We start from the raw sequence: 15757 nt of genomic DNA, 5'->3' as shown, positions 1-15757 counted from the left end.
AACTTTTACTTAACGGGTATGTATTTCTCAACTCTCCAAGACATGGAGAACAGACACAGTAAGCAAGTCAGTCAGCAGTTGGAAGGACTTCAGCAGCAATGAAGAAAAATATTTAAGTGCTCCTCTAGGATTTTTCATAGCAAATAAAGGATAAAGATAAAACTAATCACTTTTTAGGAAAAGAGACAATGCACCAAATATTTTAAATAGGCTTCACCCAGGAATACAGGAATATGAAAGCCTTCTGAGCAGTTTTAAAGCAATATGGGAAGCAGAAGAACTGTTCCTTTTGAGCTACATAAATGAATCTGGTTTTAAGTTGTACACAGCTTCAAATGTACAGAATCCCATATTATTTAGAAGTTGTGTGATGTTTACAATTGGTTTGTTTTCATATAAAACTGTTCCATACAGTTCTCGGTTAAATGAAGCTGTAGCTTTTTAAAAAATTGGTAACTATCACAATAAGCTTAATGACATTTATGAGTGGGATCACAAGCCCGATAAGACGGTTGTTCCTCAGGATTTGGAAAGTGGAACTTGTAACTGGAAAAATTACTGCTGGTGAGAGCCTGTATTAGGCACTCATCTCAAGGGGCTAGCAAGGATGAAACAGTGACATCTCTTACACATATATCTGCAAATCTTAGTGCTGAAATCAGATACAATGATTTTTCTTCTTATTCTGAACAGATGGCTTCAGACAACATTAATCTTGTTTCTGCTTTAACCCATACTCCGAAAACAAGGGCCAGCCTCAGGCAGCTACCTTTGAGAAAACTGAGAGTGAACATCTGCTTCTCTAAGACAAATGGATCTTAGAGGAGAGATCAGATAGGCTTGTAAGAAAATACAAGTTGCGAGAAGAATCACTTCAAGTTGTTTCAATAATTTCCTAATGCCTAACAAAATAACAGACCAAAGAACCTCTGGATGCTGAGCTGTGTCTACTAATACATAACACACTCCTATTTCAAAGCCTGTGTGCATATACTGAGCTTACTGAGTCCTGATTTATTAAACCACAATAGAAATAGTTGCAGCTTATTCCATCAACTTGTTTTCACCCACAGAAAAATCTTAAGGTTAACATTAATGTTAAATCAAATTGGAAAAAACCCACAGTACATTAAAAAAAATATTTGATTTGTTAAAATATTATAGAACCTCCAATAAACTTAACTGAATTTTTACTGTAGTGAACAGAGAATAAACTCAGGTTTAAAATTTTCTTTAAAAACCCATCAGTACTCATCAGACAACATCAGCCAAACCAACACACTGTATAAGAGTTGCATGGATCTACTATAATTTATTTTAAAAATCTAAACCCGATCAATAATATTGAAAATTGCAGGCAGATCATAAATTCACTAGAGTAGGTAATTTGAATTCTGTACTAAGATATCACTGAAGTTTACACAAAATTTATTTACTGTCTTTTTCAGGGGTAATTTCATTACCAACCATGAAGAAACAAGCTGATGAATGTTACTTCAGTCAAGATGCTGAGGTTTTATGACTAAATTAAATTAGTCCTTCAGCACTGTACATAATTTTCTGGGAGGATAAGAAAAAGACTGTGAGCTTTCAGGTATATTCCCTTTGCATTTCCAGCTGAGAATTAAAAACACACTGCCTTATGTTAGAATTTATGTAAAATGCATACTCTATTGTTGTGTCCCCTCCTATACTACAGAAAGCTGGGGACTACCAACAGGAGCGTGCTGCCCTTACACCGAACACCCCGGCTAAAGCAGAGGCCCGCTGCATTTATCAGTGTAGAAGCACACTAAGCAGGCTTTATTGTTAAAGTGTTTTCAGCCCAAATAAAAGCACATTAATACAGTGTAACTGTATGAACATTCTGGTACTCAACCGCCCAGTAAAAATAGCATTGCCATTGCTGTAAGAGGCCACAGACCTTTCACTACCTGTGCCTTATACTAGCCATGCAAGGCCCTCGTTCTGGGCCATTAGCCTCCTTATTGACTTATGAGAATTTGCAGTGTGAAGTAGAGATTGATACCAGGCATCTCTTGTTAGGAGATAAAATGTATGCGTGGGATAACAGCAAAGGCCTTGAGAACACTGGCACAGGTTGAAAGCGAAGGTCTCAGAACTATAAACAGCTCGCTGATGGCAATTACTAGTCATTGAAAAAGCACAACCTCAAGAGCCAGGAAAAGACTGCTTCAGTTTCAAGAAAAGCAGCAGCAAAGCAAGAAGAAAAACAAGTAACATGAAAATCTCAGCCATGAAACACGATAGAGCACCTGCCATGGCTTGGTAAAGTAACCCCATCTTGGGGGCTGCTCTGTGAGAGTGATTAATGGTGTGTAAGAGTTATTAGTAGCAAGCGTGCTGTTTCTGAGTGCCAGTCTAAAAGTGGTGTTTGAAGGATTAAAACTGGCCTGATCTATCAGTCTTCTGAACATCCCCATCACTGTAAGCTCTCACTGGCACGGACATACACACGTTCAGTTGAACATCCCTTACAGTTATTGTGCAAATAAAGATAGGAGATTTGTGAACGGTTGGATCCGATCTCAAAAAGACATCAATATATGAAAAAACAAACTCCCAGGTAACATGGCAATACCCCAAGAGCAAACGAGAAAGGTGGAAGAAAAGCAAGTGGCACCGTGTTTATGAATTGTCACCATGTTAAAACACGAGGCAACCTCTTCTCCAGCCTGACTGCGGGGCTGAGTAGGATTCAGCAGGGCCAGACATGGGAGGAGAACTTAGAGTCGTGATTGAGAAGCAGAACAGGGAAGAGTTAACAAAATACATACCCAAATTTCATTTCTATTTTTTAAAGTTAAATAAAATATACCTTCGAATAGTGTAGCAAAGGATAAGAGTCATCCTATTTGACAAGTTTCTGCTTTAACACTGGACAGCAGAACCCTGAAGTACACCTTTTATAAGGGACACAGCTGAGCAAGAACTTCCTTAGCTCAAGATAATAATATAACTGAAAAGGTACTATAAACATTAGACTCCAGGCTGTTCTAAGAAGTTACTGGCCTTGTTGAGCTCTCTTCTAATTTTCTCCGGACCAAACTGATCAAGGAAACGTCTGAAGTGAAATGCATCTATAGCAACAATTTCAGTGTAGCGTCGCTGCCATTCATCCCTAAAATTGGAGGGAGGAGAAAAGCAGATGACATGAGTTGTTTAATACTGCCCATGTAATCATGATCCAAACTGAGCAATTCCCCGCAGAGCTTCTCTGTTAGAAGCAGCTAGAAAAGCGAACTCCTAACAGACAATGGAACACTTTTTTTCTTTGGGGGTCAGGAATGAAAGGAGCATCGGAAATAAGACAGGTCTCCTTATAAATTTAGAAATACTCTGGCTCGACTTTGGGCATAAATGTGAAACATCCAACTACACAGCACTATTTATTAAGTAAAAACATCACAAGGTCAAAGAAAAGCACTTTGGCTCTCTGTCTTCCTCCAGCATTTAAATGGGAGTACATTGTCTGTGTTTCCCTACCAGATGAATCAATTTGTGTATACACTATGATAACATTGTTGGCGAAATAAATTCAAGAGCTCAGAGCTTTTTTATTCAGATTCACGTTATTAAATGTTGTTTTGCCACACATCATCTGCACTGTGGCACCTGAGGTATCACTGTCAAACCTGCGACATTATAATCCACAGTTCAGTCAGTACCTTAAAAATTTGGATCACATACATATAACTAAAAATGGTGGTTTAAGAACTGACATGTTGACAGGCACCATTTATTAGCATTATCAATACGAGAGAACTTGCTTAGCTTGTTGGCTCTACTGAAGAGAGCAGAATCAAACAGTCAAACTCTCTATTAAGGCAAATGCTAGGAAATACTTAAAACGCCGAGTTTTCAAATTTATAACATTTATTCATTCTTCACTTGAAATATTTACATGGAACTTCACCTTGGGGTCTTGTCTTCGTGGCTTCTAGCCCAGCGGTAAGTTTCTGCATAGCCTGTATACTCACTGTACTGCTCAGTACCTGAAACAAATCAATTCCCATATTAGATACAATATCTACACATTTTTTCACAGGAATCTCTGCTTCTTCAGATGAAAACACAGCTCTAGGAAGCAATAGAAAATAAAGAGATTCATATCTGCACCAAAAAGACAAGATCATCTTGTAACCAGTAGAAGCTGCTTTTCCACGGATGACGTGTAACAACCACCATAGGACATTACAAGTCCAGGTTTCTGTACGCTTCTGTAACAAGAAGGTAGTTTAATAACTTCTCAATGAACTGTCTGTCATCTTTCAGCTCTTACTGGTCAACAAAACCTGTGAGCCTTCACACCACCAGCGTTTTGCTTTTCTCGTTTGAGGCTACTACCTGTAAACACGATGATAAAAGAGTCATTCCACTACTGAAAACGTGGCAACCTACTTCATCACAATTTAGCAAACGTACGGGGGCTGACAATTTAGGGAACACAAGAAGAAAAATATAGAAGAGATTCAAAGCGTATGTACAGAAATCCATAAAGCCAAAGAAAACCCTGATGGTCAGAAAGCAAGCAGATTTCCAGTACACCCACATTACCCAGTTTGCCCTCCAGTCTCGAGAGAAGGATAGGTAGGACCATTAAGCTTCTAGTCTCATTGCCCAGTACACCCTTGTTACCATTTTGGTTTACATCTGTTCATCATCATTTCTGCACTATGGGTCCTGACACAAGTCTTCAGATACCACAGCAAATAAGGGCACTGAACAGACTGGGAGGCCACTGCTCTCAGCTACAGCACTCAGCATCAAGGAGTTACTTCTGTAAAAGCTTGAGGGCCCAGAAAACCATGGTCTGGAACATACTTTGCTACCTGTGAAAAAGTCAAGCAGGGTATCTTGGCAAGCATTAAGGGCTGTAGAAAGTAGCTCATTAAGTCCTCCAGTAACTCTAGCTAATATTTTGCTCTGCTACACCCACTCCTTTTCAAAGGTTTATCCAAAGACTAAGAAGGAGAGTATTTTAACTGAGAGTAAGGATCACAACCCATCTAAAAGGCTGCCTTTCACCTCATTTCACTGAGCTTCAGGACCTTGCTTCAAAACCTTGGGATGCAGAAACCCTTCAAGGAAATACACCTGAAGTAATGCCACAGCAAAATCACAATTATTCCGTTTTGAGCTTGCAACAGCTGAATTTCAAAACTAGGGGACTGAAAAGAATACCCTGTTTGGAAAATTCCAGCTCATACAGGTACTGGTTAGCACAAGTTCTAAACAGTAACAGTGAAAGAGAACTGTTAAGCAACTCCTTAAGTACAAACAGTGACACCAGGTACACCTATAAATGTAACAGCAAAATAGGTTTGAGAAAGGTGTGTAAGCTGGCAGCACAAATCATCTGGTTACTAAGAGAAGAGCAATGCCTGATTACTGCACAGATCTGTGATACTCTGAGAATTAAATTTAAACACTGAAACATTTTTATCTCAAATAAAACCAAATGAAAAGTTGAACAACCAGAAACACACAACTACTCACTTTCAGCCTCATCTGACAAGGGAACTGGAATGTTTGCTTTCAGTTGTCTCAAGCATAGCAAACACAAGCTGGTAGAAACTCTCTGAAATGATGCATTGACTTCAAGACATTTTCCCCATTCACCCAAATTCATTTCGACTGAAAAGATTTCTTTAACTCCTCTGCCCTGTTATCCACTCATCATTTATTTACATTTGTCTAGATGATTAACCGTACCGAGGGCACTCAAATTCCACTGAAGGCTACTTTGAAAAGTTTCTATGCAAAACGAGTGGGATGGTAAAAGATTCTTCACCAAGAATTCACTTCATGTTACAAAATCCAAGTCCCCAAATTGCGATGGCAGAATATGCCTACATATCCATACATATCCACGCCCTCATGCAAAGGACAACTGTGAACAGCTCAATATTCAGTCAGCCTTCTCATCGAATTGTGGGCTATCAACCTTCAGTAAGGCTCTTCCTGACAGAGGTGAAATTCAGTTTTGCTGATATCCTTGGAAAAAGTGTTTGAGCAAATAGTAGGAAAAGGCAGACAAGGGAAGCGTATGACTCTTCTGAGAGCTCTCTTTAGGGGACGACACAGCAAAACTTCCGACTTTGAAATGGAAGCATTTCCTTTGGTGGAAAGAAAAGACTAGGTTATCAAGAAATTGTAACAGGATAGATTAAATGACAGTCAAAGTAATAAACTGACTTTTCCAAGGTTCATTGTTTTCATCAACTTTTATGGAAGGGCAGTGTCTGATGATGAAAACACCAGGAAACAAACAAATACACACACATTAAAAAAAAAAAATCAGTTACAGAGAAATTCAAAGAAACCACACGAACTTGTGTCCCAGAAACTCAATGCAAAATCAATGGATTTTTGTAAGTGAAGCTCTGGAAATTTGTCAGACAAAGATGGTTATTCAACTGCCTTGTGAACTACAATCTGCTGTTGCTGGGAGAAGAGCAGCAGTAAGGGATAAAATGGCTATGCTAATGTTTCTGGTGAGTCTTTTTAATTCCCATAAAAAAAATAAAGGGGTAAAAAAAAGCCAAACCACAAATACAGCATAACAGCACAGTTCCATCAGAACTTTAAAAACAAGCTACAAAAACTAAAAAAAGCCTAAAGTCAAAAGAAAGTATATACAAATATCACTCAAAAATACATTCTTTGTGAAACTTATAATAGTTACAGCATCAGACTAACAGTGAAGCTGCCGAGCGTTAGTGCATATGGGACCCAACTCCTTCCATCTAGAAGGAGTTGCAAATATTATTAAAAATAAATATACCTCAGACTCCACAGTCTAGCTCTAAATTTGCATATGATCTGTATGGCATTATAAAAAAACCCACCGTACTGTCTCTCCAGTATTTCTTGTGAGCTAGAGATTATACCCCTGGGGAGGCAGTACCACAGCACGGAGTGAGAAGCAGCACGTGTGAGAAGCACAATACACTTTTGTAATCACCAATATCAATGTACATTCACTGCCAAAAGCGAGGGGAAGGTCCTTCTCTCCCTTTCTATCAGTTCTTCTGATCCTTATCTTAGGCCCCCACTAGCCGCCTGGCTCTCCAGTTGCACAATCAGCCTGCTAAATCCAGCTGAAAAACAATTTTTTCCCTCTGAGTAAATTTTCAGCTGAACCAATTATCTGATCTCATTTACTGCCTGGGTAATGTGCTTAGGAGTCTGAAAATGCCTCGCTGAGATGGAGGCAGGACTGGCCATTGCTCGATCTGTAGATTTAAAGCAAACACAGAACACAGCTTCATCTGCTCTTAATGCTGCCCGAGTATACGTGAACTCAGGGGGAAAAGGAAAATCCAGAGAAACAAACCCTGAATGGAAAACACTGACAGGCATTCACAGCTCTACCAGAACTGCGGCTGGGGAATCTCTGGCACTGCCGCTGACATTTCTGCAGGTGGATGGATGTCTGTGGTGAAGAACTTGCCTGTTTGCATGACCGGTACCATACCCATTACAGCAGTGATCTTAACCAGATACTGTGCAATCACAACTAATTTAATTTCTCTCCAATTTCTCAGACTCTTCTGCAAATTTAAGCTACACAGTTATACCCATTAGGCTGCTGAGTCAAGATGCATCGCAAGGAATGTAATTTATCAAGAGGATTGTGACAGGCAGTGGAGACTTGGCTAAAAAATGAGCCAGGGATGAAATGGAAATGATGGAATGGCCATTCCCATTAGAAGAGAACACCCTATCACAAATACTAATTGCAAAACACCAAAAAAATACTAAAGAAAACTAAAACAGTATTGGTGCAGAGAAAAAATATCCCCACCTTTATTTATTCATGTCAAATCACTATTTTTTGCAGGGAACGGAAGGTCTTTTAAAACATTCATTTAGCGTTTTCCCCCAGTCAGTTACTGCACAGACTGCTGGCCACGCTCTGCTTTCACCCTTGCCCAGAGGACAGTACTTCAGCATGTTAATCCTGTTTAGTATTGTGTCCAAAATACACAACAGAAATCAGCAATGGCCAAGAATTTTCAGACTCGTTTTTTAAAAGATAAATCACAAAAAACAATTTATCAAAAAGCTTTCTTTGAAAAGGCATTAATTTTGGCAGGGTGGAAAAACAAAGTAAAATGCTGTTTTAAAAAAAATTATGAAGACTGAAAACAAAAGATGCTCTGCCCAGTACAATCAATAGCTCAGGACAGAGTAAGATTTGCAAGCTCTAAGCTCAAGTTTCTACTGTGCATGCATGGGAGAAAAAAGTGCTTTGGAAGGACTTTTCCAAGAACTGTGTTCTAATACTGTCCAAATTCCTGCCTGCTGAGGCAGCTCAGGTAACTAAACCCAATACTTTTACTATAGCAGCTTGAAAAATATAAAGTGTACACAACCTATTACAATATTTGTCTAGAGGATCTCTCCAATTGATTTTTTTCTTTATAGCTTTTCTTTCGAGTAAATAAACATTACAGCATCATTTTATTTTTCAGCCATAAAAAACGTTCCCTGTGTTCCTGTGTATAGAACTGAGACACACACAGCATGACCTGGGCCTCTGCATTTCTTAGTAGTGACATTTGGTGTTTTGATGGCAGCTGGTTTGATCCAATGGGTAATAGAACAGTCCAAGTTCTACGACAGAGGTGGAAACAAAAGGAAAAACCCTTCAGCAAAGCACTGGACAAACAGTGCATCTCCATACACAGCCCCTCGGCAACATTCTGGAGAAGCAGTCACTTTTTTTTTTCCCCTTCACAAAACATCTATTGGAACAGTGGCCCCGTGGTCTGAAGAGGTGGGGTGAAGAAGGAAGCTCTTTGTCAAAGAGCACGGACTTATTCTTTCTTCTTATTTTATCTCTATGGCATTTAAACATACTGAACTTCAACTTGAAATATATGTTCTACATCTAAAAGCAGAATAAGATGTGAAACATCTTCTGCAGAGACTAACCTGTGATGATAAGACATTCGTTGTGATCCAAGACTTCAGTGATGAGCCTCGATACAATCAGTTCTGGATTGATTAAAAAACGAATTTCTTCTTGTACTAGTCCTGCCCCAGTCACACCACCGCCAACGAAACGGTTTGCAAAATCAACCTAACAAAAATATATTCAGGAGGATTATGAGATAAGCAAATAGTATAAAGTCCTTTCATTTGTCAAGGTAAATACAGTCCTGTACAAATTTCAATAATTCTGTTGAAATCTGCTGCTACCACTTAAAAATGCAAGCAGCAGGGCAGAGCCTGATTAACAGCATGCCTTTTTTTTTCCTTTCTACTTCTCAGGAAACTTAGAACAAGAAAAGTGAGAAATTACACAGCAAAGTAAAGTTTTGCATGTCAAGTGCTCTGAATCCAAGTTCTGTGGGTTTTCTTTGAAGATCACATATTTAAGAATAAAACACATTTCAGTGAATGTGAAGGTTAAAAATAGTAAATTACAACGTTCTTTTTGCATTTTATGGACATTGAAGATTTATTAAGTTGTTCTTTAATAAGCATTCTGCCCCAGCTGTCCACACTGAAGCATTTCTAGATTAGCATTGCCCCTGCACCAGTTGTTCTGTACCCAGAAGAATCTCTTACGCATTCTCCTTGAAATGCACTTGAACAAGGCAAGTGATTTTGTTCATTAAGGTTTCTCCTTGCAACAGAGCTCTGGACTCTATCTTCTGCTCCAATAATATATATTCTGCAAATTACATTTTTGTACAGACAACAGTTTCAGAAAGATTTGGTTTATTCAATAAAGCAATTACTACTTATGCAAATTAACTGCCTATATAAATTATAAAGATTTATAATTTTAAAAAGTCACCTCATCTTTCAAATGCTATTAGCTTCTTACTTATATAGCTTACGAGAGCACATTTACATGAGGGGAACAAAAGTTGCTGGAGTGACATGAACATCTTCACAGATTACAAACTGATCAGGAGTCAGCCAAGTCTAAAGCACGCCGAGAGCTGGCCCCTACAACAGCAAGCATTCCTGAAGTCTGTCCTGGAAACACCAACACACTTCAGTTGGTAAAGATTTGCTGAACTTGACTATAACACAAAAAAGTAACATGATAACTACGCAAATGTTCAGTGTGCCAGGGTGCTGAGTAGCCCCACCTTGGGCCTCCATCCAGGCCCACGGCCCCCACACACCCCGTCCTGGCCCTCACCTGAGACACATCGTGTGTGGGGCCATGCCCAGCCTGTCCTCTGCTGATGCCCACTAGCTGACTGGGCAGCTAGGACTGACCTTGGCGACCTGACTCATTGCCTTGCCTTTGTCTGACGACCACCAGCCTGCCAGCAGAACTGTTATTGTCACCATCCCTGCTCTGCTTGGCCCAGCCAGCAAACCCGCCACTGAGGCTTGGGTCACTGGGGACTCCTGCACTGTCTCGCCTTGGCCATCCTGCTCCCTCCCGCAGTGAGAGCTCTCTGTCTGAGAGGTATTTTTTTTTATAAGACTTGAAATAGCCAGGAGAAAAAAATATCACATCCTAGGCAACACTCACTTGTACAGAGTGCAACAGAAACGTTACACGAAAAGGCACAAATCGCCCTTCTCTCACCTCTGAGGCTATAGTATAGTTGAACAGAGACACAGCAGAAAAATGGGTATTATTGAGCCATTGCTGAGTTCTTAACAATTTCAGTACACATGTGAGTGCTCAAGTTTCATTAAGTCATGAGACATTTTAAAATCTAAGCAAAAAGCATCACAGAAAAAAATAATCCTCCTAGTCTTCCTCCTCCTCTTCCTTTGTAGCACTTGTTCCTGGCTAAAGAAGTTGTAATTTATTTTTTTTCCATAAACAAACTCTAGAAGGCAAACCCTGAAGAACAAATTTGAAAGCTCAGATGTGTTTCTTGCTAGAGATATGGACAGGACATCCTTCTTATGAATTTCTTCTGCTGACTGGCTCCCAGACCGAAACAGTGGTACTGGCAGCAGCAAAAAAGTCTCCTGAACCACTGACCTGGTCACTGCCTGGGGCACAAAAATAAACTGAAACCCTTGACAACGCATCAATATCACAGCCTGAAACGTTTATCTTGTCAATCTTTGATCCTGGTTTGAACCAGAAGACCTGAAACTGTCCAGGCCTTGTGATTCTGTCAGCTCTTTCAGCACCAGGTACATGTGCAAGCCTAGATGAGCTGGGGAATATTGACAGTACTAAGACCACCCATGGAATTAATTTTGATGTTTCTTTTACAGTGCATAACATCTTGTCATGTAATTCGACTGAGGAAAACAAATAACTTCACTTTTATTGTCTGCCAGCTAAATATGACAAAGACGTGACATACAGCTAATTTTCTGTCATATGTGCTTACCTGCAGCATACCTTGTCCATTGCTTTCGATGGTGCCTTCGTAGGTGACATGCAATCTAGACAGTTTTTTCTGAGATCTATCATTGAAGAAAAATATTGTACAGAAAGGATGACTACAGAATGTCCACACAAAGGCAACCGTTTAAAAGAAAACCAATCCAAACCCAAACTTCTTACACGCCTTAAACATAAGGTGGTTTAAAAAGAACAACCCTGATGAATTAAAGAAAATGCATTTGCCTTTCAGAAACAGTTTATAAAGTTTTAACATAGCCAATTGCTCAGTTTCTCCACCTCTTTCACCACAAAACCCCAAACCTGAAACTGAAGTTCCCTGTTTTTCAAACAATATTGTCCCACATTAACTTGCTAACCCAGTAAGAAAGTGCAACATGTGTTTTCATGCTGGTTATCACCCATACTTCATTACATTTCCTGTCATTTCAGAAATCAAGTCATCTCTCTCTTTTCCCCGCCCCTGACTGAAGCAACAGCACCAAAGATGTGCTACAGTTTTGAAAAGTCACTGAAGACTTGCTGGCTTCCCAGGCAAACAAACATCCTGGAAAACTCAGGGCACTCAAACTACTTGTGGCAGTTCAGCCACTTTCCTCTGTCCTTCTCTCCATAACAATCCATACCAAACATGGATTACGGTGGTACTCCCAGGCCTGAAGCAATTCCACATGAATGGGATTCAGTTATTAAGACATTTCTTACATTAACAGGATGTCTGACTTACCTTTCCCAGTCTGGAAACTCCTGGAGGCACTGCCTTGTAAACGTCACCAATCCCGTAGGTTCTACAGGCAAATCAACCCCAAAGGAAAATGTATTAACTGCTGGAGCTTTAGCCCTTAGATTATTTTGAGTGGTAAGCTTTTAAAATTACACCAAACATAATTCTTGGTAGAAACACAAGAGCTTAACTTTCCTCAAGAGCAGCTTTGAACCTTCCCCTGACAGCCCATGCTCGAATTGAAAACAAGTAACATAAAGACCAAAACAATCACTTCTCTTCTCCCTTTGGAGTTTGAGTATTTTCCTTTTCCCAGATAAAGAAAAAACTATTTCTTAAGCATTTTTCACTTAAACTGTAAACACTACTAGAAAGACTCAATAGGAAATTAAAGTAAAACGTGTTTTCACTTAGAAAAAAAGAAATTGTGAACCTTTCGAGGTCACACTCAGTCTACGAATGGATGAAGCAGCAGCTTATTTCCAAGAAAGTCCTACTCTGTCAATAAAGATTCAGCGTTAGTGGATTCCAAACCAAGCTGGTTTTAGCCCTGCAGGACGCTAGAGAAATTCACTGTACTTCAGCTAAGAGACTCCTGCCCTCGAGAGAACAGGAGAAACCCTTCTGCTCACTGCAGGAAGGATGCATTATCATCTTCTCTCCTTATTTTACTCAAAAAAGTTCAGTTTTGCAACAGAAGGAAAATATCAACCTTTTATTAGGTGATGTCATCTTAAAAACTGCATTTGAGGCTGATTTCTTTGCTCCACCAGTAAGTCTGGGGCACTGGCTTGTGAAAACCGTTCAGAACAGCACGTAAGGCACACACATATCCTTCCACAAGCCTTCTCCACAAGGGACTCCGGTACCAGTGGAGACCCCTTACAAAGTAAGCATTCGCCTCTTGAGAACAAAGTCTTCAGCTGATACAGTCTCCACTGCATTCTTTTACAAGGAATTCAATTGCCATTTACAATAAGAGTTGCAAAATTATTAATTTATAGAGCTCTTACTTCAGCCTTACTAATTCCTTGGACAAAAAAAGAACAAGAACCGTGGTCTGTTAAAGGTATGATAAGAATTTTTAATTCAAGGAAACAGCACTCAAGAATCTCATTAAATGTTATTGAAAGTTCTGATGTTAAGAAATCTAATAGGGGAGTTTTATAAAGCATGTTCTCAACAGGTTTCATACGCACAGGTGGTCAGGGACAACTGCATAAATTTAGAATTTGGTTTGCATGAAAACGCTGACTCAAGTATAAAAAACCACTAGCACACTGTATCTCTTCTCAGTCCCACACATAGATCACAATTTACTTTTTACCTCAGAGATTTAGTTCTATTGACATTGCTGAGAGTTTGACAGCTGAAACAGGATGTAGCTACATTTAATTTGTGGTGAATTCAAATGAAGAACTGAAGACTGACGGAACCAAGTAAAGGGATTTTTATATTTAATATCCTAAAGCTGTCTGTCTTAAAACAAACCCTTATGAATATGAAGCTAATAGTGAAATACTGATGTGTAAAGAAAAAGTTCTTTCCAAAAAAATACTATAAGGATAGTAATCTGTCTCCCCCAAAATACAATATATAAGCTCTTTTCAAAAAGATTTATTTTTGACCTTATGCAGATGTTCAAATTCATGGTAACAACAGACTGACTACACACACCAAGGACAGTATCGCACTAACTTCTAAGAGCTGGAGATCTCTCATGTCTCGCTGTCACTTGTTTAATTTGAGTGGGGCGAACTTCACAACAGCTTTGCTTTGGGACTATAGAAGGGGAGAACCTGAAACACCATGACAAGCAGGAGAAAATCCCTCAGAACTACAAACATTATAGTCAAAGGACTAAATGTGCATACTGAAGGAAATCTGAAGCTTGATTTAGAATCTTTTAAGCTTGTGATTTTACTGACCTCAATGGTGCTGTTTCCTCTACATTCACACTCTGATGCAGTGCAGCAAGTATTTGCATATATTACAAACATTATACATATGTATTATATACACATTCATATACACACACTTTTTATTTATAAAGGGGAGCGAAAAAATATCTCTAACATCCCCCATATATATCTCTCAAAAAGAAGAAAACAGAATAAGCTCCGTGCAAAAAAATACAACTGTATGCATCATCTATAAGAGGTGACATTAATATGAATATCAGTGTACTTAGCAAGCCAGCTTTTGTTACACACTTCCATCATAATACTGCATGGCCATTTCTAAATTTAATGGGATTAAATTTTTCATGTATTTGCTTTGTAGCTCAGAAAAAGAATAAAGGATATACTTTTTTCTGTGACTCTTCTAAAATAGCAGAAAAGGGTCTTAAGTTTCTCAGGCTTCCTTGGTGACCGTCCTTCAAACAATCTGAAAAAAGAAACAAAGGCAATTAATTACATTTCAGGGATATAGTGCATAGTAATTAGGCTACTTACTAATTGTGATTTGATTTTTTTAACTATTATGCACATATTTCAATTAGCCTTGTATTTAAATACTCTCCTGCAGAAAGAACTCTCTAGGCAGCCCCTCTGTGACTCCTGCAGGAGTAACAAGTTCGCTCACTTGCTGATTTCCTAATGAAGCTGCTAAGCGTATGCCTAACTCATCTGATTTTGTAATATCAAAAAATATCATTTCAATATGAATATCCAGGAAAACGACTAGCTTTATTTGCAACAGGCTGGCTTGAATTAAAGCAAGTGACTGAGGGGTGAAAACATGAGTGTTGAGTACTCCAAGATCCAAACGTCTTACCCTACTTTCAGCTCAGTGAGTTGCAGAGAAAAATTAATGCAGCCATACTGCTTCCAGGAGTTGCACTGCACCAGCAGCATTTCTAAAGAAAAGAACCTACCCCCAACAGAAATGGCTTCATCCACGGGGCTACTACTGGCATTCTAACATTTATTTGTAAGACCCTAAGCATTAAAAAGCAGCATCCTCTTTTTAGTCATTAAGTGAATGTATTCTTTTATGGCTAGCTGAAACACTTTTACTGCATCATCTATCTTCCAGCAACTTCAGCACACATTACTTAATTTCACTTCCAACAGAGTGACAAGGCATTGTTATTGGCAACACATAATGGAATTTATCTGGAAGGGAGAAGAGCGGCGACTTCAGAAATAATATCCTTTGAGTAGGAAGTTCACTAAAAGATGTCTGATACAGTGAAAGCCCCCAGGATGTAAGATTCACCCCCAATAAACAGTCTAAATAAAGGAATGACACAACATTATTCATTTGTGTCCATGCACTGGAATGACAACCTGCATATAAAACCAGAATGCTGTCAGGTGAATTTAGCTTTTAGCAGTGAACAGGATTTTTTCAGTATTTATAAAAATTCTGATGACGGATACACGCCGAAGAGATCAATTTAATCCAAAAATCTATATTACATCACAGAGGCTAATTTTTAAAAGCCTAAAAAGATTTTATGTAAAAAATAATCAATCAGGACTTTAAGGTGGCAAACCCCAGGCTTATACAGTCTGTGTTAAAATGGGCCTATACCCAAGTTCTATCCCGGGGCTGTGCTTATGCGATTAATAAGGGGCTCATAAAAGCAAGAGCTGCTCTGTGTCTCTGTAGGTCTTGCCTAAATGAGCAAGTTTTCTCTGACCTTTTATCTAGAA

At 39.1% G+C, this 15757-nt stretch overlaps 1 protein-coding gene across 3 annotated transcripts in view; it reads right to left on the bottom strand.

Annotated features, from left to right (window-relative positions):
* The window catches only part of PARG (poly(ADP-ribose) glycohydrolase), a 64078-nt gene that overhangs the window by 8668 nt on the left and 39653 nt on the right, over nt 1-15757 (bottom strand). For all 3 annotated transcript variants that reach the window (XM_074924276.1, XM_074924275.1, XM_074924274.1), the window contains 6 exons: nt 14404-14483; nt 12099-12159; nt 11358-11433; nt 8965-9112; nt 3938-4016; nt 3034-3142 (listed from right to left, as the gene is read on the bottom strand). In XM_074924276.1, the coding sequence (XP_074780377.1) occupies nt 3034-3142; nt 3938-4016; nt 8965-9112; nt 11358-11433; nt 12099-12159; nt 14404-14483 (553 nt within the window). The remainder of the gene's footprint in view (nt 1-3033; nt 3143-3937; nt 4017-8964; nt 9113-11357; nt 11434-12098; nt 12160-14403; nt 14484-15757) is intronic.

The sequence above is a fragment of the Athene noctua genome, chromosome 21, assembly GCF_965140245.1.
Source record: "Athene noctua chromosome 21, bAthNoc1.hap1.1, whole genome shotgun sequence".
Taxonomy (NCBI): Eukaryota; Metazoa; Chordata; class Aves; order Strigiformes; family Strigidae; genus Athene; species Athene noctua.
This window is presented reverse-complemented; position numbering and strand designations above follow the sequence as displayed.